Raw genomic sequence first — 24,000 nt, forward strand, 5'->3', positions numbered from 1 at the left:
CCTTGTCAAAGGCCTTCTGAAAGCTGAAATATACAACATCCACTGCATCAGTCCTATGTGTAATCTCCTCAAAGAAACCACGCTGACTTGGTCCTATCTTGATCTGTGTTACCAAGTACTCCATTACCTCATCCTTAAAAACTGACTCCAACATCTTCCTAACCATTGAGGCCAGGCTAACTAGTCTACAATTTCCCTTCTGCTGCCTCCCTTCTTTCTTAAAGAGTGAGTGACATTTGCAATTTTCCAGTCCTCTGGCACCATGCCAGAGTGCAGTTGGATGATCAGCCATGATCATACTGAATGGTGGTGCAGGCTTGAAGGGCTGAATGGCCTACTCCTGCACCTATTTTCTATGTTTTCTATGTTTCTAAAGCAAAAAAGAGGGCAGACAATAAAGCAAAAAATTGTGGGAAGATAGAGGATTGGGAAGCTTTTAAAACCCAACAGACAGTAACTATAAGAATTATTAAAGGGAAAAGATGAAATATGAAAGCAAACTAGTAGAAGACACTAGCAGTATGCCAGATGTTGAAGGGTGTGAGAGAAGTGAGTGCAGTTACTATTACAAGGGAGAAGGTGCTGAAAAAGCTGAAAGACCCAAGGGTGCACAAGCTTCCTGGATCAGTTGAACTGCACCCTTGGGGCTGAAAGTGATAGTGGTAGAGATTGTGGCAGCATTGGTAATGATCTCCATACCCCCTGATCCCTTTAGCCACAAGGGCCATATCTAACTTCCTCTTAAATATAGCCAATGAACCGGCCTCAACTGTTTCCTGTGGCAGAGAATTCCACAGATTCACCACTCTCTGTGTGGAGAAGTTTTTCCTCATCTCAGTCCTAAAAGGCTTCCCCTTTATCCTTAAACTGTGACCCCTCGTTCTGGACTTCCCCAACATCGGAAACAATCTTCCTGCATCTAGCCTGTCCAATCCCTTTAGAATTTTATACATTTCAATAAGATCCCCCCTCAATCTTCTAAATTCTAGTGCGTATAAGCCTAGTTGATCCAGTCTTTCTTCATATGAAAGTCCTGCCATCCCAGGAATCAATCTGGTGAACCCTTGACTTCCCTTGTCAGCCACGGTTGTACTATTTTGCCATTTGACTATTTCTTTGTTTTGGACTCCTGCAACTTCCTCATTTTTCCCCAGAAACATGCCATTGTCTCTCTGCTGTCACCCCAGCCAGCATCTCCTTCTAATTTACTTCAGCTAACTCCTCTCTCATACCACTGTAATTTCCTTTACTCCACTGAAATACTGTTACATCAGACTTTACTTTCTCCCCATTAAATTTCAAGTTGAACTCAATCATATTGTGATCACTGCCTCCTACGGGTTCTTTTACTTTAAGCTCCTTAATCACCTCTGGTTCATCACATAACACCCATTCCAGTACAGCTGATCCCCCAGTAGGCACAACAAACTGTTCTGAAAAGCCATCTCGTAGGCATTCCACAAACTCTCCCTCTTGAGATCCATTACCAACCTGATTATCCCAATCGACCTGAATGTTGAAATCTCCCATGACTATAACAACGTGGCCCTTCGTTATTTCCCATTGTAATCAATGGTCCACATCCCAGCTACTGTTGGGAGGCCTGTATATAACTACCCTAAGGGTCCTTTTATTCTTGCAGTTTCTTAACTCAACCCAAAAGGATGCAAAATCTTCTAATCTTATTTCATCAAAATGTCAGTTATAATACATGCCTGTTCTCGGCTGGAAGCCCAAGAAGTGTTTATTCACTTACAGGGTTCAGCTTCTTGTGCTCCAGTGAGGTCAATACTAGCCTATCCAGTTTCTCCTTACAATGAAACCTCTCCATTCCAAGCAACATCCTGCTGACTTTCTTCTGCACTCTTTATACAGCTACCACATTCTTCCTATGTAGAGGTGATCAAAACTGTAGACAATATTCAACATTTGCTCTAATCAATGACTCGTACAGCTGCAACATGACGTTCCAATTCTTATACTCAATACTCTTGCCTATAAAAATGCTAAACATGTCTATTACTGCCATATCCACCTGTGTTACAATTTTTAAAGAGATGTGAACATGCACCCCAAACTCCTACCACACATGAAGTATTATCCGTGCCATTTACTATACATCCAGCCAGTATGAGAGGACCCAAAACATATTACACCACACCTCCCTGGTTTAAATTCAATCTGCCACCATTCCACTCAATTTTCCAGCTGATATACAGTCCTGTATATTCAGATCACAGACATTATCATCTACAAAGCCCGTGCGGTAATCCCTGCAGTTCACTACTAGTTACAGACTACCAGTCATAAGACCTACCTATCAAGGCTAACCTATCACTAGATGAACTTTGGATCCAGTTTGCCAAAGCACCTTGAATCCCATGCCTGTTGACTTTCGGGACCAGCCTACCATGAAGGACCCTAACCAAGTGCCTAGCTCAACCTGAGCATACACATCTACTGGATTACCTTTCATTAATTTTCTTAGTAACCTTTTTCAAAAACAGTGCAATTTGTGAGGCAGGACTTGCCACACAAAACAGCATGCTGACTCCTTCCTTCCTCATCAGTCACCTTTCTTTCCAAGTGACCATAAATTCCAATTCTAAGAATTGCTTTTGAAATAGCTTCCCTACTACTGACATAATGCCCACTATCCTCCTTAAATATGAAAACATTAGCTACACTCTTCCAGTGTGAAAATCTCCTCCAGAACCCACAGCAATACAGAAAAATACATAAACTGCCTTTTCCAAAAGCATTCTTCTGGAAAGCACTATTGGGCTGAAATAAAAATTTCACACCATCTTAAAGTTTCTTTTCCCAGGCAGTTAATCTGATCAACCATTCTAGTTTGCTTCCTCCACCCCCTCACTACATGCTATGTAAAAATGTTAAACCATTTTTTTTATAATGCTGTTACACTGTAAATTCATGCCAGCATTTATGTATTTATTGCATTTTATTCCACATTTTTCTTTCATCTCTAACTCTACTTTTCATATTATTCATTATAATTATTCAATGCTGTTGCTTGTTGCTGTGTCCTAACTCACCACATCAAATTCATAATTCACCATAAATGTCAATGACAAATAAAGTTGATCCTTGAAAGTGAATTAACTCATTGTTAACCTATGTCATCAGGAGACAGAAACCTCAGAGCTTGTGCAGTTGTGGTAAACAAAGATCAATGTATTTTAGATTATTAAGTGATCAAAGGATAACAGGGTTGGTTCAAGACAGTGACACTGAGGTAAAAGATCAGCCCTCATTTCCCTCATTTCATTGACTAGTAAAGCAGCAGGAAGGAGACAAATCGCCTCTAGTTTCTGTTTCTTATCAATTATACATGTAATTGATTCATATATAGATGCACTTGTCTGTACTTTCCCTTTATTATTCCTTTGCTACTAGAGTAGCGAATTCAGAAGATTCATTACCCCTGGGTGAAGGTATTTTTCTGAATTGAATCCTGAATGGAAACCCCTTCATTTTGTGACTGTGGTCCCTAGTTCTAAGTAGAGAAAACATCATCCTTACACGTATCATCAATTCCCATCAGAATTTTGCACATAAGGTATTGCCAGATTTAAAGATTAGCTTTATTTGCCACACGTACATTGAAATATATGATGAAATGCTTCACTTGCATCATGAATGTGCTGGGGCAGCCTGCAAGTGTTACCACATTTCCAGTGAGTGCCATAATAGCATGCTTTCATCTCAATAACCTGTATGTCTTCGGAACGTAGGAGGAACCCAGAGCACCCAAAGGAAACCCATGTGGTCACAGCAGTACGTACAAATTCCTTACAGGCAGAGGCAGGATTGAACCCCATTCTTACAGCTGTTGTTGTACAGTGTTACACCAACCACTGTGCTACCACGTCACTTGTATTTATCCAAGCAGCCTCACTGATGCAATGACCTAGATACAGGTCCAATTTGCGTAAGATAAATTATAATAAGAAATATTGATAACAGGGAAAGAAGCCATTCCTAAAACATTCTCACATTCTAACATATTCATATATTTCTCTCCCTCTCTCTCTCTCTCATTAAGTATTGTATAACTATATAGGGCAATGGTGTTGCTGCACCTGCAGTATTGTGCATTGTTTTTAAAGAAAGGACATACTGGCATGGGAAATGGTCCACAAGAGATCAACTTGACTAATTTCTGGGATGCGGTTGTTGTTCTTTTGCAAATGTAAAAAGTTACAAGAAACACCAAAGGGGAAAGGTAATTTGGGTATATACTTCCAAGCAAATTCTGGGTTTTTTAAACTAGCAGAGAAGAGGCCTGGGACAGATCAGTCATGATACATTGGTCAGGATCTTTCATGGTCCTGGAGGACTCGAAAATTGCAAATGTCACTCCACTCTTTAAGAAGGGAGGAAGGCAGAAAAAAGGAAATTATAGGCCAGTTAGCCCAACTTCAGTGGTTGGAAAAGAGTTGGAGTCTATTATTAAGGATGAGGTTTCAGGGTACTTGGAAACTAATGATAAAAATAAGTCAAAGTCAGCATGGTTTCTGTAATGTGAACTCCTGCCTGACGAATTTGTTAAAAGTTCTTCGAGGGAGTAACAAACGGGTGGACAAAGGAGAGGCAGTGGATGTCATTTACTTGGATTCTCAGGTGTTTGATAAGCGCCCACACATGAGGCTGCTTAACAAGATAAAATCCCATGCTGTAACAGGAAAGATACTGGCATGAACTGTGGAATGGCTGACAGACAGGAAGCAGCAAGTGGAAATAAAAGGGCCCTTTTCTGTTTGGCTGCCAGTGATTAGTGGTGTTCCTCAGGGGTCAGTATTGGGACCGCTACTTTTCACATTGTTTGTCAATGATTTGAATAAAGAAATCAATGGTTTTGTGGCAAAGTTTGTGGATGATACGAAGAAAGGTGGAAGGGTAGGTGGTGCTGAGGAAGCTATGTGATTGCAGCAGGACTTAGACAAACTGGAAGAATGGGAAAAAAGTGGCAGATGGAATACAGTACAGTGCTGGGAAATGTATGATAATGCATTTTGGTTAAAAGAACAATAGTACAGACAATTATCTAAATGGGGCGAAGCTTCAAACATCAAGAGGTGGAGTGGGACTTAGGAATCCTTGTGCAAGACTCCCAGAAGGTTAATTGACAGGTTGAGTCTGTGGTAAAGAAGGCAAATGCAATGTTGCCATTTATTTCAAGGGGAATAGAATATAAAAGCAAGGAGGTAATGCTAAGCCTTTACAAGACACTAGTCAGGCCACACTTTGAAGATTGTCAACAGTTTTGGGCCCCATTATCTCAAAAAGGATGTGTAGTCATTTGAGAGAGTCCAGAGGAGGTCATGGGGGTGATTCCAGGAATGAAGGGGTTAACATATGAGGAGCGTTTAGCAGCTTTGGGCCTGTACTCACTGGCATTTAGAAAAATACGGGAGTAATTCAAACCTACCAATTGTTGAAAGTATTGAATAGGGTGGATATGGAGATGTTGTTTCCTAAGGTGGGGGTACCCAGAACTAAAGGGCACAGCCTCAAAATTGAGGGCAACCTTTTCAAACAGAGGCAAGGAGGAATTTTTTTCCACCAGAAAGCAGTGAATCTGCCTGTCACAGATGGCAGTGGAGGCCAAATCCGTGGTTACGTTTAAGGCAGAAGTTGACTGAAATGGACAGCAAAGGATATAGCAAGAAGGCAGGTTGAGTGGGATCCAGGATCAGCCATGGTGGAATGGTGGACAGACTCAATAGCCTAATTCTGCTCCATGTCTTACGGTTTCATGATGATACTGAATGGCAGGTGGTCAAGTGGACCACTCCTCCTCCAGAAGACTAGGTGAATCACTTCTGCTCCTCATCATGTTGTATTGCATTCTGCAGATGATAAACCATATCACATGCAGCAAAGGTGACGATCAAAGTGAATATTTAGGCTACCAACTATCCAACTGCCTGTTACAAAAGATAGCATGTTACTTCATTGTTAACAATGCTATACACTTAATCAGGAATCTCCTGCACCTAATAGGGTGACCATTGAGCCAATGTTTGTGCTACTGTAGCCCATCCTCTTCAAGGTTCAATGTGTTGTGTGTTCAGACATGCTCTTCTGTACACTACTTTGTGAGACATGGTGATTTAGGTTACTGTCGCTTTCCTGTCAGCTTGAACCAGTCTGGCCATCTTTCTCTGACTTCTCTCATTAACACGGCACTTACACCCACAGAGCTTCCGTTCACTGCATGTTTTTTGTTTTCGCACCATTCTCCGTAAACTCCTTAAACTGTTGTGCGTGAAAATCTCAGTAGATCAGCAGTTTCTGAGATACTCAAACCACCCTGACTGGCACCAACAATTGCACCACAAAATTACTTAGATCACATTTCTTCCCCATTCTGATGTTTGGTCTGAACAACAAATGAACCTCCTTATCATGTCTGCATACTTCTATGCATTGAGTTGCTGCCACATGATTGATACTTGCATTAACAAGCAGGTGTACAGGTGTACCTAATAAAGTGGACACTGTGTATGAATCTAGGAGAACTGAAGGTTTCTAGGCAACTCCTTAAACACAAACAGAAGAAAATGAAACCATTCAGCAGGTCAAGCATCCCCTGTGGAAAGAGAACCAGAGTCAATACTGCAGGTCCAAAACCCTTTTTTCAGAACTAGGGAAAAGAGGAAAAACACATTTGGACAATCCGCTCTTAACTTATGCCTTATAGAGGGAAAAGTGCAGAGAATTATTCATTGTAGAATACCCAGCCTAAACCCCAAAACCCAAATCAAACATGCTAAGGATATGGTTTAATCCCACAGAACGCAGCAGGATCGAGGAAGGAAAGAACACCTTAAATCAAGTTGAGATGAGATTAACAAGAAATGTCAAATCAGCATGATGTTAAACTGGAGAAAAATGAATGAAGAACAGGACCAAGCAGAATGTCTGCCATTCTTACTTCAAACGTGATGTAAGCCCATCTGCTCAAATCTAAAGAATACTATTGAACTTCCAAACATTTCAAAGATGCTTATTTTTCAACTTGAGTCCCATCTTTAGAGTTTAATGTTGGTGTTTGACTCCCATCATCCGATAAGAGCTACTTATTAAACACTACAAGCTCCACTGGCTGCAGAATTTACATGTAGCCACAAGCCCAGATTCATTTCCCCCATGAACAGAAGTCTTTGCATTTGAGACGTGTAATGCCTTAACATCAAGAGTCAGCAAGCCATCTTCTGCCATGGTCTGGAACTTTGCCTCCTTGACTGCTGGCTGGGGAATTATGCAGAAGAGATAATGAGAAGAACTGAGACTGAATCACAGTAGGAACTAGATTCCTCTTCCTGATGGTGTTGTTGAGAAACAATTTGCATTTCACTGACACACAATTTTCTGATAATCCATTTACTCCACCTGCCTCCCTTTTTGCTAAAACTCTTTGCCATTCCAAGTAATCTTACCAAGCAAGGTATATTGGATTTCCATAAAGTTCACTCTGTCAGCAGCATTACCAATGTTCAACAAAACTAAAAATACACAGATGTAATGAGAAAACCAAAGCAAAGTTTACTCACATAGTACCACTGCTTTAGCCTGTTGTGTACAACAAAGTACACCAATTTCAACTTTGTAATACCAAGATCAATAAACTGTTTGTGATTGATAACTATGCATTAAGACATATATATATACAGTATATTTTAATTCAAAGCAAATGGATAGTATCACTTTGTAAACTGGCTGCAAAAAGGAGAAAATTTCTGAAAAGGGATGGTGATATTACACCCCCACTCCTGAGAAATAGAACCTAATGCTTTACGTGAATGGAAGTTGAATACATATGAAAGAATTTTAGAGTGCATCATATCTTAAAGCCTCCACAAATTCAACAGACTGCTTTAAATATTTCTTCCCCCCACCCCCCGACTGGTTCTCAAACACAAGTTCAAAATAGTATACAAATTCATCTAGCACAATTATGTGCTATTAGTTCCATCAAAAGATATTTGAAGTTTAACTTTAAAATATATATATTTTTTAATTTCAGTATGTCTTTGCAGCCAGAGTTATTGTATGCCATACATTTTTTGAGGTGATTGTTGCCTGAACTGGGGAGCAAGCCTTATGAGAATAGGTTGAGTGAACTCGGCCTTTTTCTCCTTGGAGCGGCAGAGGATGAGAGGTGACCTGATAGAGGTGTATAAGATGATGAGAGGCATTGATCGTGTGGATAGTCAGAGGCTTTATCCCAGGAGAGAATAAGAACATAAGAAATAGGAACAGGAGTCGGCCATCTGGCCCATCAAGCCTGCCCAACCATTCAATAAGATCATGGTTGATCGGTCCATAAACTCAGCTCCATTTATCTGCCTTTTTTCCATAACCCTTAATTCTCTTACTATGTAAAAACCTACCTAACTGTTTCTTAAAATATATTTAGTGAGGAAGCCTCAACTGCTTCCCTGGGCAGAGAATTCCACAGATTCACCACTCTCTGGGAAAAAGTTTCTCCTCATCTCTGTCCTAAATCTTCTCCCCTGAATCTTGAGGCAATGTCTCCTCATTCTAGTCTCACCTACCAATGGAAACAACTTTCTTACTTCTATCTTATCTATCCCTTTCAAAATTTTGTATTGATCGCGTGGATAGTCAGATGCTTTTTCTCAGGGCTGAAATGGCTAACGTGAGAAGGCTTGGAAGTAGGTACAAAGGAGATGTCCGAGGTAAATTTTTTTTATGTAGAGAGTGGTGAGTGTGTGGAATGGGCTCCCAGCAACAGCAGTGGAGGCAGATACAATAGGGTCTTTAAAGAGACTCCTGGATAGGTGCATGGAGCTTAGGAAAAACAGAGGGCTGTGGGTAACCCTAGGTAACTTAAGTAAGTACATGTTCGGCACTGCATTGTGGGCTGAAGGACCTGTATTGTGCTATAGGTTTTCTATGTTCTATTACTTACCCATTGTGCGTTACAAGGCACTGCCTTAGACCCAGTTTACGAAAAATGTCCACTACAATCTCCATGGGCGTATGATCTGTAACGGTGAATGGGCTCATATCTAGAATACTTCGCAGCTTCAGTGGGCGCGGGCTGTCTGCTGGAAGTGTCGGAGCATGCTGGGTGAAGTGCACTCTGGAACTGCTGACAATGCCTTCTTGTTTTCTTCTAGCATTTTCTGAGAAGACAGAAAAGAAATAACACAAACTTGGATTCTGGACTGTTGATTATTTCAATTCATTTGCACTGTTTAATTTTACTCTGAATTAAAAAAAAAATTATATAACCTGCTCCATATACTTTCTATCAGAGTGTGTAATTAACTTACTGGCTGCTCTGAAAACAAAGAGAAGCATACACACTGGGAGCTGACTGCACAGAATGAATACTTCCTACTCTTTGAAAACAGGAGCGAACAATTCTCCTAATATTGATTCCTTCTACACTGCCACAAAGCATGTCAAGAATTCCAAAATGATGCCAGCAACTATTCTCCTTAAGTAATCAACTTCCAAACCCTCTTTTACCATGGGCTATTTTGTCACATTATCATCCAGATCATTGATATAGATGACAAATAACAATGGACCCAGCACTGATCCCTGTGGCACACCACTTGTCACAGGCCTCCACTCAGAGTAGCAATCCTCCACTACCACTCTCTGGCTTCTTCCATTGAGCCAATGTCTAATCCAATTTACTACCTCTCCATGTATACCTAGCGACTGAATCTTCCAAACTAACCTCCCATGCGGGACCTTGTCAAAGGCCTTACTGAAGTCCATGTATACAACATCCATTGCTTTCCCTTCATCCACTTTCCTGGCAATCTCCTCGAAAAACTCTAATAGATTGGTTAAACATGACCTACCACGCACAAAGCCATGCTGACTTTTTCTAATAAGTCCCTGTCTATCCAAGTACTTTTGGATCCTATCTCTTAGTATTCCTTCCAATAATTTACCTACTACCGATGTCAAACTTACGGGCCTATAATTTCCCAGCTTACTTTTTGAGCCTTTTTTAAACAATGGAACTACATGAGCTATCCTCCAATCCTCTGGCACCTGACCCGTGGATATCGACATTTTAAATATTTCTGCCAGGGCCCCTGCAATTTCAACACTAGTAAATATTTCTGCCAGGGCCCCTGCAAATGCTCAAAAAAATTAACTTTTAAACAACAGAAGGTCCTGGCAAAATTTAAATTTACTAAACATCCCTAGTTACGCTTTTGTGATTACTGACAGGGATTTTCTCCTTATGCCTATAATAGTGTGAACAATGAGAAGGATGCAGAGAGGCTCTGGACCAAGGACATCTCTGGATGGAACATGAGGCGGAAAAATCTGAGGTTGTCCATTAGGTAAAGAGAAAAAGAATTCGGAGAAACTCCAAAGTTCTGATGTTCCTTAATGTTTTTAAGAATCATGAAAGCCAAAAAGCTAACATTTGGAAGGCAAGTGCCATGCTGGCTTTCACTGAAAGAGGATTTGAGCACAAGAATAAAGTAGTCTTATCACAAGCAAGAGAAAATCTGCAGATGCTAGAAATCCTGAAGGGTCTCGGCCCAAAACACTGACTGTTTACTCTTTTCCATAGATGCTGCCTGGCCTGCTGAGACCCTCCATCATTTTTGTGTGTGTATACAGGGCCCAGTTAAGACATCTGAAATACTGTTTACAGGTTTGCTTTCTCTCTACATGAGGAAGGACTAACTGTATTTCTGAAAGTAGGAATGCAATGAAGGTTCACCAAAATGATTTCTAAAATGGTGTATTTGTAGTCTGGATAGAGATAGTCACCAATTAAAAAAAAAGAAACAATCTCCCTGAAATACTGAAAATTACTATGGGCCTCAACAAGCTAGAAGTGAAGTTTCCTCTGGTTGGAGAGTCCAGAATTGGAGATCAGAGTTTTCAAATAGAAGGTCAGTATTACAGGACAGAGATGAGAGGAAATTCTTTACCATAAAGCAATGATTCTTTAGAATTCACCATCTAACAAGTCTGTGGCAGTTTACACTCCAAGTATGTTCAAGGCAGAGAATGACAGATTTTTAAATATGAGTGGAGGAATTGGACAATAATACAGGAAAGTGGCACCAAGGTTAAAACTCTTCAGATAACTCAATGAGCAATGTACAAAGCAAAAGGCAGTACAGGTTAAAGTGAGCCTTTCTTTGAACTGAGGAAGCTGATTTCGAAAGTGGTGGAAAGAATAAGCAAAGAAGAGATGACTGTGAAGAGAGAGGAGTTGTAGAAAAGAGATTTCCTACTATTGATCAGTGTCCTAGAACAAATATATTATGTATGCCAGATGATGAACAGCAGTGATGAACCCAGAACTGAATAACCCACCAGTCCCCACTACTTATTTTGTGTATGATGAATCTACTGGAGGTTGCCAGAGGAACTGTTACTAGTCATCACCTTTACCAGGGGAAGAGGGGGAAGTCTAAAGAATTAATCCTGCTTTTGGCACCTTTCTCCAGACTTTGCACCATTCTAAAAGAAAGCTAGAATATTTTCATAGTAGAGAAACAATTCATGAAGCAAGTGCAAATTCCTAATTATTTAAAAGATCACATCACCATTGTCCAATCACTAAATTCTAGACATGCTTGGGTGAACCTACACTGTATTCAGCCCATACCTAATGCAATAGTGATATCCCTCCGGAGTGCAAATCCAACCAGTCTCTGAGATTCTTTTGATACAATGACAGGAAAACCATTATAAGTTGTATCATTAATCAGCATTTCTAAGTCTTCGACTGTCATGTCATCCTGAGTGAGGACCGAGAGAGGAGCCTCGTTTCTCCGAGGCCGCATCACATCAGCTGCCAGCGTTGTGTGAGTGAATTCTTCCTTAGCGTCCAGGAACGGATACCCATTCAGGCGGATATGTGATTCGTAAATACCCTCTCTGCCAAATGCATCGCCCACCCACTTGCTTGTCATTACAGCTGCCATGAGAGGAACAATGTACTCCAGCCCACCAGTTAGCTCAAACACGATTACCACGAGAGAAACTGTCATCCGTGTCACGCCACCTGCAAAACAAAAAACCAAAAAATATTATAAAGAATGTACAATTCATCATACCATCTTATAAAATCATCTTTTATCCATTCATTAGGCCATCACACTACTTTGGTGAGAGGAGGAATGATCATTTTGTGCTGTGGAAATCTCCTTACTCAGGCAATCTTTAAACACATAAACTCTCCCAAACTTCAATCCGTAGCCATGTTGGTTCTTGCTTTGTTATCAGAATTTGAGTTATATCTGACCTCGGTTTTCCTGTGCAGTTCTACTCTCAAATTAATATCCAGCTTCAGATTTGTGACATTTATCCAGATGTATTAACATTTTATCCAAAATTCCATTGACATAAAGGTCACAGCAACTCATACAACTTTGTTTTGTACTGGCTCAAAGAGATCAGAATAATCCCAGGTGGATTATATTTGGGAAGGTAACTGTAATTTGCAAAGTTTCTTTCTGAATGATTTGGAGTGGATTTTTTTCCTAATCAGCGCTCTAGAACAGGAGTTCCCAATCTAGGGTCCCTAGACCCTCTCAGTTAATGGCAGGGCTCCATGGCATAAAAGTGGTTGGGAACTCCTGCTCTAGAAGGTAATTAACAATCTGCTGGAAGAACTCAAGCCGCATCTGTGGGGTAACCCTGCATCAGGATTAACTTCACATCTTTTCCATGGAGAAGCTAGGCATTTTCTTCCCCAAACTTAGCAAGATTATGCTGATTTCACAGGCACCAAGTTCATTTTACTTCAGCAGAGAAATAAATCTTGATTCTGAAGAGTGGCGAATTGGTATTGGTTTATTACTGTCACATGTAACATGTAACGAAACCCAATTTCCCCTCAGGATCAATAAAGTATGTCTGTCTGTATGTACTGAGATACAGTGAACAAGTTGCCTTGTATACCACTCAAACAGATCAAATCATTACACTGTGCATTGAGATAGAATAAAGTAAAACTATGCAGCATAAAGTGTTAAAGCTACCAAAAAAGTGCAAAGCAGGTAAACAAAGCACAAAATCATAACAATGTAGATTGTAAGGCCGAGTCAATTTTATCATACAAGAGGTCCATTCAAGAGTCTGCGAAGATTGACCTAGGTCGGATGACAGATTAAACCTGTTATTCTCAAAATGAGAAGTGACCTCATTGAAGCATAGAAATCCTCAACAGTTTTTACAAGCAAGATGCTAAGTGGAAGTATCCCCTGCTGGCATGTCTGAATTTCAATGGATGACAGTGGCAAAATTAAGCACTGGCCATTCAGGATGCAGGTAACTCCGAAGCATTCACTATCTAAAAGGGGATGTAGAGACACAGTTGTGGAATATATTAAATAAAGAAATAAATTATTTCAATAGTTATTAGGAACTATCGCACTGCAAAGAACGAACTACTCAAATCTCTATCTTAATACTGCATGAAAGGATGGCTTCTGGCTTAAGATGAGTTTTAAATAATGGAGATCCAAGTCAGTTGAAAAACCATAGTTATACAGCATTGTGTATTATTTTATTTTTACTTGGAATGTGTATTTAATATATTCCCCAAATGTGGCTCTCCACCCTGCCTTTAGAGGAAATCAGAGTACCTGGAGGAAACACACGTGGTCACAAGAAGAACGTACAAACTCCTTACAGACCATGCCGCAATTGAACGCTAGTTACCAGCACTGTTATAGCTTTACACTAACTACCATGCTACCATGAGGCAGCATGAAGATGGGGGGGCCCAGGTGTCTGCTTCTGTGCTGTATAACTCTACATGATATGGCAAATTGTTTGCAACATCCCACAGTCAATAAACAAATAACTGAATCTGATTTGGTTGCACATAGACATGATGCATTTGAATGACAGTACAGAGCGTCTTCAGTACTGCACTGGATTGTCAGCCTATCAATGGGGAGGAGGTACAGTAGCCTGAAGATCCACACAATGTTTTAGAAACAGTTTTATCCCCCACCATCAGATTGCTGAACGAACAATGAACCAACCCATGAACATTAACTCAATATTTGTCTAATTTATTTGTGTAACTTAAGGTAAGCTGCAAAACAACAAATTCCATGACATAAACAAAAGATTTTGCAGATGCTGGAAATCCACAGCAACACAGATAGAATGTTGGAGGAACTCAGCACGTCAGGCAGCATCTATGAGAGGGAATAAAAAATCAGCACTACTGGCCAAGGCCCTTCACCAGGACTTCAGAAGTTCACTGACAGAGGTTAGTGATAATAAACCCAGTTTGAATACTAAGATTCTGTGCTCAAGCCTCAGGAGAGAGTCCAGTCAATAACTTATCTACAGCCATACCTTTGCAAAGTAGTTAGGTTCTGTGTTAACATGCTCATTTTAGGATTGTTATGCTAGAATATATTCACCACTTGCATTCAGCAAGGTGAGGAGAATTCCTGGCTAAAGGACAGAACTCATAAAATATAAGTGTCAAAGTTTTAAATTGCAATGAGCTACTGGTGAATCGAGCCTGATTGTTTGGCAAAGAGATTTTCCACAAGGGTTTTTATACCTCATCAATTATGAATCAAAGGCAGAATCACAGAAAATGTTATAACTCCATCTAATCTGAGCTGTTCGTGCATATTCCAATAGAGATTTCTAGTCTAATAAAACTTGCAAGCATCTGGGCCGTTGATCTGCAGGCTCGAATACACATTCAAGCTCTAGTGCTGCCTTTGCCTTTCTTACAAATATTGTGCTCCAAGTATCATCTTCTGGGTGAAAATGCTTTTCTTCTCAAACTTCTACTAATTATTATAAATCTATGCCTTGGTTTGGGAAATTGGCACTTTCTAGTTACACTTTCCAGGATCCTCAATTAGGTTCAATTTTGACTTTGAACTTTGAATTCAGTTTCCCTTCATCCTCCTTGGTTCAAGAGAATACAATTCCAAATTTTCTCCTTTCATCCTACCAATGCATTTCCAGCATTGATAACATTTAGACAAATTTGATGAGCAAGGTTGTATTGAGCGGCAACCCAACCAATTACAATACTGTTTATGGTTCAAGCAGAGCCTTTCTATAATTGTATTCTGTGCCTCAGCTAACAAGGATTGCATTCTCAAAGTCAAAGTAAATTTATTAATAAAGTATGTACAGTTTACGTCACCAGATACTACCTTGAGATTAATTTTCTTGCTGGTATTTATAGGAAAACAAAGAAGTAGATCACATGAAAAACTATACATAAAGTCTGACAAAAAATCCAATGTGCAAAAGAAGACAAAGGGTTAATTGGTTGGTTGGTTGGTTGGTTGGTTGGTTGGTATGGAGTAAGCAGATAATACTGAGAACATAAATAGTAGAATCTCTGAAAGTGAGTCAGTTAAGTTGTGGAATCAATTCAGAGTTGAGCTGAGTGAAGTTGTACACCTTTCCAACCATCTTATTGACTTGCCCTGCTACCTTTAAAGATCTGTACCACATACATTCTAAGGTCATTCTGTCCTCACACACCATCCAATATTCTCCCACGTTCTTACTGCACCTCCATAAACACATTATCTCATGTTTTTTTCTGGTTTAACTGCTATTTTTCTGTTCAACTGACCAGACAATCTAAATATTTATTCACCACTGTAAACCACAGAGTTGCCTGCACCAATGTCAGAAACGTAGTATTCCTTGTTTTAGCTGTGCTCATGTCTCCCTCCATGAGTAGGGATGTTTACTTAGCAAATACGTATTCACACCGCTTTAGATTTTCAGACTTGCTAATTTAGTGTCAGCATCTATTTTATATGAAATGCTGCACAACTTATTTAATTTGTAAAGCTTCCAAAAGCCTACCTTCCCTTTTTCAGTCCTTGATGTGAACCATTAACTGTTTCCTTGCTGCCTGACCAGCTGGGGGTCTGCAGCATCTTTGAGTTTTCTCTATTTCAGACCAGATGTTGTTGGTAGTTTTCATTTCTAAATGCTATATTATTTTCTGCTATGTTATGAAACAGACACAGAACTTGCCTTCTCTGGAATAATGAAATCTCCACTGTATATAGGTTTTTGGTTTCTGCCAAAAGATGGGGACAAATGTGGTCACTGGATGCCATGGACTGCAGGTTTATGGGTCAAACTTTGGAAGGTGGAATTAGGCTGGAGAACTGTTTCAATCAAACTGCACTCTACAAGACAGCTGTATTCACCACTATGCTCATTTGGGCTATTCTAATTATTACATGAACTTCAAAAAAGAAAAACTAGTTTTGAAGGGTATAAATGGGATAAGTGCAAGCAGGCTTTTCCATTTGAAGCTGAGTCAGACTGAGGCCATGCGTTAAGGGTGAAAGGTGAAATATTTAAGAGGAACATGAGGGGCAACTTCTTCAGAAGGTGATGTGAGTGTGGAACGAGCTGCCAGCAGAAAGGGTAAAGTTTTCTTTTTTTATGCAGAGTAGTGAGTGCATGGAATGGGCTGCCGGCGACTATAATGGAGGTGGATACGATAGGGACTTTTAAGAGACTCCTGGATAGGTACATGGAGCTTAGAAAATTAGAGGGCAATGGGTAACCCTAGGTAATTTCTAAGTACATGTTCGGCACAGTACTGTGGGCCAAAGGGCCTGTATAGTGCTGTAGGTTTTCTATGTTTCTAAATGACGGATATGGGCTTGATTCAATACTTAAGAGAAACTTGGATCGGTATATGGATGGGAGGGGTTTGGAGGGTAATGGTCCAGTGCAGATCAATATGACTAAACAGAATAATATATCAGTACAGTCTAGATGGGCCAAAAGGCTGGTTTCTCTGCTATAGTGTTCTATGACTTTATAGCTAGTTACTTGAAAAGTGTCCATTCAAGTGTCCATGGTATGGCATGGATTTATAACATGAATAAGTATGGAAATATCTATGTATTGGTTGCAAACAATGTACAGCAAAGAGTTAATAAAATCAAAAACATTCAAAAGAAGTGTTTGATAACATTTGAATTCCTGCCAAAGAGCGCATTATAATATCCTAAAACACCGAGAATATACTGCACAGAAATCCATACCATCTCAATGAGATGCACAGACAAAGCAGTCTAACAGCCAAATGGATGCAGGTCAATACATAACTCATTACAGACAAAGTTCAAACTGCCCAAGACAGGCTATTTTCAAACCAGATCCTTTTCCGCAGTGAAAATAAGGAACTGGTCATTCAAGACAGAGATGAAAAAAATTCTTCATACACATGGCAACATTCGCTGTTAAAGAGGGCACTGCTGAGCATTGTGGGCATATAATATCGGTACCAGAATGTATGACGAAATGAGTGGGCTGTGCCCAGTACACCCTTCAGGCTATGTTGGTCGTTAACACAACTGATACATATCACTGTACCTGTGATAAACATATGGAACTGAAGAGGACCGTGGAAGCACAGCTATTGTGCATTTTTGATAGGGAATCAAATTAAAAGCAAGGAAATGCTGTGAGTTAAAACATCAGCTGTGATTTCTTTGTAGTGGAGCAGACACAATGGGGTAAGTGGAAAATCTCTCTTCTATTTCTTATGTAACATAATGGAAGAAAAATTAATCACAGCTTCTCAATGTACACTTAACTTGGTTCCCATTCGTCTTCAAGTTCAATGTCACCTGACTACACGTATACAACCAAATGAAACAATGTTGCTCCAGACCACAGTGCATGCACACAACATCCTAAATATCAGGCACAGCACATAAATCAAAATATTATACTATAAACAAGTTAATAAGATATAATTCAAAAAGCGCAGCACTGGTAAGCAGTAATCAGCTTGCTTGTCCTAGTGATGGCAGGGTATTCATTAGTCTCATTGCCTGAGGGAAGAAGCTGTTACCCAGTCACACAGTCCTAATCCAGATCCTTCTGTACCTCCTTCCAAATGGCACTAGGTCAAAGAGATGGGATGGGTGGTAACAATTAAACCAATTTAAAATTAATTACTTCTGAAAACTGAGTGGTAAGTTTGTGCAATGCAGATTTCATAGTTCACAAATTTGAAATTTATACTTGAGGTGTTCAAAAGCCCCTGAAATTTGGTGCCTCTAGTGTCACATACAGAGCAAACCAGACAAAGATAACAGTTTCCTTCCTGAATCACTTATGACAAAGGTAGTTTCATTGTTATGCTTATTTAGAATAGCCTTTTCTTTTCATTTAACAGTTGTATACAGTTGGCCCTCCTTATCCGTGGGGGATTGGTTCCAAGACCCCTCGCAGATACCAAAATTCGCGGTTGCTCAAGTCCCTTGTGCAAACTGTCTCAATCAGGTGGACCTTAGGATCCAGCGGAACTCCAGACCTTATTTAACCTGTCTCAATCAGCGCCAGAGCTCTGATTGCGCAGTGTTTCTGTTCACAAAAATAATTATGATCACAATTTAAAATAAAGTGGAAATAATAAAGCGATCAGAAAGAGGTGAAACGCCATTGGTCATTGGAAAAGCGTTAGGCTAAGTCGGTCAATGATCGGAACAATTTTAAAGAATAAAGTGAGAAAGGCTCTGCCCAATGAAAGCTACAATTATTACTAAGCAACACAGTGGTTTAATTATTAGGTTTTGGGGTTTTGAGTTTTTAATCTTCAACATCAACCCGGCACGGTGGACAGCGCACTCGGGAGCGATCTGTCCCGAGCCCGGTGCTGAAACATACGTTCTTAAGTGTTTTATATGCATAGAAAGGTAAAATATATACTATATACTAAGACTAACAGTTTGACTAACTGACGCTAAATAATACTGGATGTACCTGTTCCGACTTACTTAGTAAGAGCACTTCCGATTTTTTTCGATCCCGATGCACGATAATCCACGCACATCCTCCAGTATACTTTAAATCATCTCTAGATTACTTATAATACCTAATACAATGTAAATGCTATGTAAAATGGTTGTTATACTGCATTGTTTAGGGAATAATGACAAGAAAAAAAAGTCTGTACATGCTCGAACAAGTGCTGGAAGAGCACTTCTGGATTTTCACGATCCGTAGTTGGTTGAATTCGCGCATGCAGAATCCGCGGATAAGGAGGGCCGACTGTAACTATTTGGATTTAAATACTCCAGCTGATGTGTTGGGATTCAGGTGCCTGGATCAATGCTCCAAGACTCTGGCTGTTGGTCTAGTAACCCAACTGTGACTGCTTCATGGTGTATCAGCTTTACTGGTAAAATTAATTCCTCTCATTTTTAGTTAAAAAACAATGAAATTTCAGAACCTTTTTGTACAGCATCATTGTTTCCTATTGAATATTCTGTGGGGAACTTTTTACTTTTTGAAGTGTCCTCATTATAAAATGCAAGGGTGCTGCTCCATAAGACTTTACAGATTAAAACAAATAGAGCTGGCATAAACCTGAAGCAGTTTGAATCTTTGGCGAATAAAGATGGAATAGCTCGGTTTTTTTGACACCAAATCTAAATTTTGGATGGTGCAGCCTTGGTTTTTTTTCTGGTCGTTAGAGGTTCCTAGAAGGGAAAGTAAAAGGTAAAGTCTTCATTTCCCACACCTAACTCTCATACTTGAAGGATCTGAACCCTACAAAGGTCAAAAATACATCACATTGATGCAGTCTTCAATGGCTTTTGTCACTGCTTTCATGGTCCACAACTGTGGGTCCACCTCTGCCCTGCTACAGAAAATCCAGAGCTCCCTCACTAAAAAATGTTCATCTTTTTAGCTGATATAACTGTGTAATCATTTTTTGCTTTCTATGGTAATAATTCTTTCAACAATAATGTCCTTTTTCATGTCACTCCATTTTCTAAAAATAAATTTCTGAAGTTTTGAGATGAGCAAAAAGCTTGCTGTCTTTGAGTCACACACTTCATAACAGCTGGCTTGACTCTGGCTTTCACAATATTTCACAACTTATTGTATGACATGATTAGTCTTGAAAGAGAGGAATTCAGTTATCAATCTAAATCTTCCCAGTTAGCAACATAGAAACATAGAAAAACTACAGCGCAATACAAGCCCTTCAGCCCACAAAGCTGTGCTGAACATGTACTTACTTTAGAAATTACCTAGGGTTACCCATAGACCTCTATTTTTCTAAGCTCCATCAACCTATCTAGGAGTCTTTTAAAAGACCCTATCATATCCGCCTCCACCACCATCGCCAGCAGCCCATTCAATCCACTCACCACTCTCTGCGTAAAAAACTGACCCCTGACATCTCCTCTGTACCGACATCCAAGCACCTTAAAACTGTGATGTTTCGTGATCTCCATTTCAGCCCTGGGGAAAAAAGCCTCTGACTATCCACATGATCAATGCCTCTCATCATCTTGTGCACCTCTGGAAGGTCCTCCTTTGCTCTAAGGAGAAAAGGCCAAGTTCACTCAGCCTATTCTCATAAGGCATGCTCTCCAATCCAGGCAACATCCTTGTAAATCTCCTCTGCACCCTTTCAAAAGTTTCTACATCCTTCTTGTAGAGAGGTGACCAGAACTGAGCACAGTACTCCAAACGGGGTCTGGCCAGGATCCTACATGGCTGTAACATTACCTTCCGGCTCTTAAATTCAATCCCATGGTCGATGAAGGCCAATGCACTGAATGCCTTCTTAATCACAGAGTCAACATGCGCAGCTGCTTTGAGCGTCCATGGACTCAGACCCCAAGATCCCTCTGATCCTCCACACTGCCAAGAGTCTTACCATTAATACTATATTCTGTCATCATATTTGACTTACCAAAATAACCACCTCACACTTTATCTGGGTTGAACGCCATCTGCCACTTCTCAGCCCAGTTTTGCATCCTATCGATATCCCACTGTAACCTCTGACAGCCCTCCACACAATCCACAACACTTCCAACCTTTGTGTCATCAGCAAACTTACTAACTCATCCCTCCACTTCCTCATCCAGGTCATATATAAAAATCACAAAGAGTAGGGGTCCCAGAACAGATCCCTGAGGCACACCACTGGTCACCGACCTCCATCTATAACCTGTCTACAACCATTCTTTGCCTTCTGTGGGCAAGCCAATTCTGGATCACAAAGCAAGGTTCCCTTGGATCCCATGCCTCCTTACTTGTTCAATAAGCCTTGCATGGGGTACCTTATCAAATGTCTTGTTGAAATCCACATACACTACATCTACTGCTCTACCTTCATCAATGTGTTTAGTCACATCCTCAAAAAATTCAATCAGGATCATAATGCATGGCCTGCCTTTGACAAAGCTATGCTGACTATTCCTAATTATATTTTGCCTCTCCAAATGTTCATAAATCCTGCCACTCAGGACCTTTTCCATCTACTTACCAACCACTGAAGTAAGACTCACTGGTCTATAATTACCTGGGCTATCTCTGCTCTCTTTCTTGAGTCAGATTTGTGCATCTGCAATGCTCCAAACCTCTGGAACCTCCCCTGTCTCCATTGATCATGCAAAGATCATTGCCAAATGCTCAGCAATCTCCTTCCTCGCCTCCCATAGCAGCCTGGGGTACATCTCGTCCAGTCCCGGAGACTTATCCAACTTGATGCTTTCCAAAAGCTCCAGCAGATCCTCCATTTTAATGTCTATATGCTCAATCTTTTTAATCCGCTGTAAGTCGATCCCTACAATCGCCAAGATCCTTTTCCGTAGTGAATACTGAAGCAAAGTACTCATTAAGTACCTCAGCTATCTCCTCCAGTTCCATACACACTTTTCCACTGTCACACTTGATTGGTTCTATTCTCTTATGTCCTATTCTCTTGCTCTTCATATACTTATAGAATGCCTTGAGGTTTTCTTTAATCCTGCTCGCCAAGGCCTTCTCATGACCACTTCTGCCTGTCCTAATTTCATTCTTAAGCTCCTTCATTCTAGCCTTATAATCTTCTAGATCTCTATTATTACCTAGTTTTTTTTAACCTTTTATAAGGTTTTCATTTCTTCCTGACTGGATTTTCAACAGCATTTGTACACCACAATTCCTGTACCCTACCAGTCTTACCCTGTCTCACTGAAACGTACCTATGCAGAACGCCACACAAATATTCCCTGAACATTTCCCACATTTCTGCCGTATATTTCACTGAGAACATCTGTTCCCAATTTATGTTTCCAAGTTCCTGCCTGATAGCTTCATATTTCCCCTTACCCCAGTTAAACGTTTCCCTAACTTGTCTATTCCTATCCCCCTCTAATGCTATGGTAAAGGAGATAGAATTGTGATCACTATCTCCAAAATGTTCTCCCACTGAGAGACCCAACACCTGTCCAGGATCATTTCCCAATACCAGATCAAGAACAGCCTCTCCTCTTGTGGGTTTATCTACATATTGTGTCAGAATACCATCCTGAACACACCTAACATACTCCACCACATCTAAACTCCTTGCTCTTGGGAGGTGCCAATCAAAATTTGGAAAATTAAAATCTTCCACCATGACAACCCTGTTATTATTACACCTTTCCAGAAGCTGTCTCCCTATCTGCTGCTCGATGTTCCTGTTACTATTGGGAGGACTATAAAAAACACCCAGTAGAATGATTGACTCCTTCCTGTTTCTTACTTCCACCCACAGAGATTCAGTGGACAATCTCTCCATGACTTCCCCCTTTTCTGCAGCTGTGACACTATCCCTGATCAGTTGTGCCACGCCCCCACCTCTTTTGACTCCCTCCCTGCCCTTTCTGAAACATCTAAAACCTGGCACTCTAAGAAACTATTCCTGCCCCTGAGCCATCCAAGTCTCTGTAATGGCCACAACATCATAGCTCCAAGTACTAATCCACACTCTAAGCTCATCCACTTTATTCATGATGCTTCTTGAATTAAAATAGACACATCTCAAACCATCAGCCTGAGCGTATCCCTTCTCTATCACCTGCCTATCCTCCCTCTCGTACTGTCTCCTAGCTTTCTCTTTATGTGAGCTAACTGTCCTTTCCTCTGTCTCTTCAGTTCGGTTCCCACCCTCCAGTAATTCCAGCTTAAACTCTCCTCAATAGCCTTAGCAAACCTCCCTGCCACGATATGGCAAACTACCATCCATTTTTCTTTCCTGCATCCACAGTTGTGAAGTTGTCACTAAGCATTGAACCTGCAAGAAAATATTATAATGAACATATAGCATAGCAACACGACTGAGCACTAAGATTGAGAAGCCCAAAGGATTCAGTATCAACTCATATTTTTTCGACTAGCTCCGAAGAATCAATATATCAGCTCATGATTTGGTTCACCTACAACAGCCGTTTCTTGAGTCAAAGCACATCTTTAGTGCTGTTGGGACCAGTTGAAGGTACTTTGGACCTTGATCTCAGCAGTCCAACTCACCATGAGGTACTTTCTTGTGCCCAGACATGTTAACCCTAAACTGATTTGTCTTCAATTTACTCCTACAAGAATATGACACTTCTTAATTTAAATGTAGCCAAGTTCAAGTACATTCTGCATATAACATATAGCAACATGACTGTTTAGTTCCTCTGCCGTTATCATAATTCAATCTTGCACTTTATGGCTTCTATAGTTGTACCGTGGAGAGCATTCTGACAGGCTACATCACTGTCTGGTATGGAGGGGCTACTGCACAGGACTGAAAGAAGCTGCAGAAGACTGTAATTCTAGTCAGCTCCATCTTGGGCACTACCCTACAACATACCCAGGACATCTTTAAGGATTGGTGTCTCAGAAAGGCAGCGTCCATTATTAAGTACCTCCAGCACCCAGAGCATGCCCTTTTCTCACAGTTACCATCAGGCTGGAGATACAGAAGCCTGAAGGCACACACTCAGTAATTCAGGAACAGATTCTTCCCCTCTGCCTTCCGATTCCTGAATGGACTTTGAAGTTTTGGACACTACCTCACTTTTTTTAAATACACAGCATTTCTGTTTTTGCACTTGTTCATTTATTATTATGTTGTAGCGGTGTGTTACACACAGCTCTAAAATAACGACACGCAGTCGGTGAGCTGCAGTTGCAAAAGAGATTTATTCA

The 24,000-nt window shown here is 40.4% G+C and overlaps 1 protein-coding gene across 5 annotated transcripts in view; it reads right to left on the reverse strand.

The window, feature by feature from the left end:
- The window catches only part of clcn3 (chloride channel 3), a 218,904-nt gene that overhangs the window by 13,503 nt on the left and 181,401 nt on the right, over window positions 1-24,000 (reverse strand). For all 5 annotated transcript variants that reach the window (XM_059974104.1, XM_059974101.1, XM_059974102.1 and 2 more), the window contains 2 exons: window positions 11,657-12,055; window positions 8,963-9,179 (listed from right to left, as the gene is read on the reverse strand). In XM_059974104.1, coding sequence (XP_059830087.1) covers window positions 8,963-9,179; window positions 11,657-12,055 — 616 coding nt within the window. The remainder of the gene's footprint in view (window positions 1-8,962; window positions 9,180-11,656; window positions 12,056-24,000) is intronic.

This window comes from Hypanus sabinus, chromosome 7 (genome assembly GCF_030144855.1).
Source record: "Hypanus sabinus isolate sHypSab1 chromosome 7, sHypSab1.hap1, whole genome shotgun sequence".
NCBI lineage: Eukaryota > Metazoa > Chordata > Chondrichthyes > Myliobatiformes > Dasyatidae > Hypanus > Hypanus sabinus.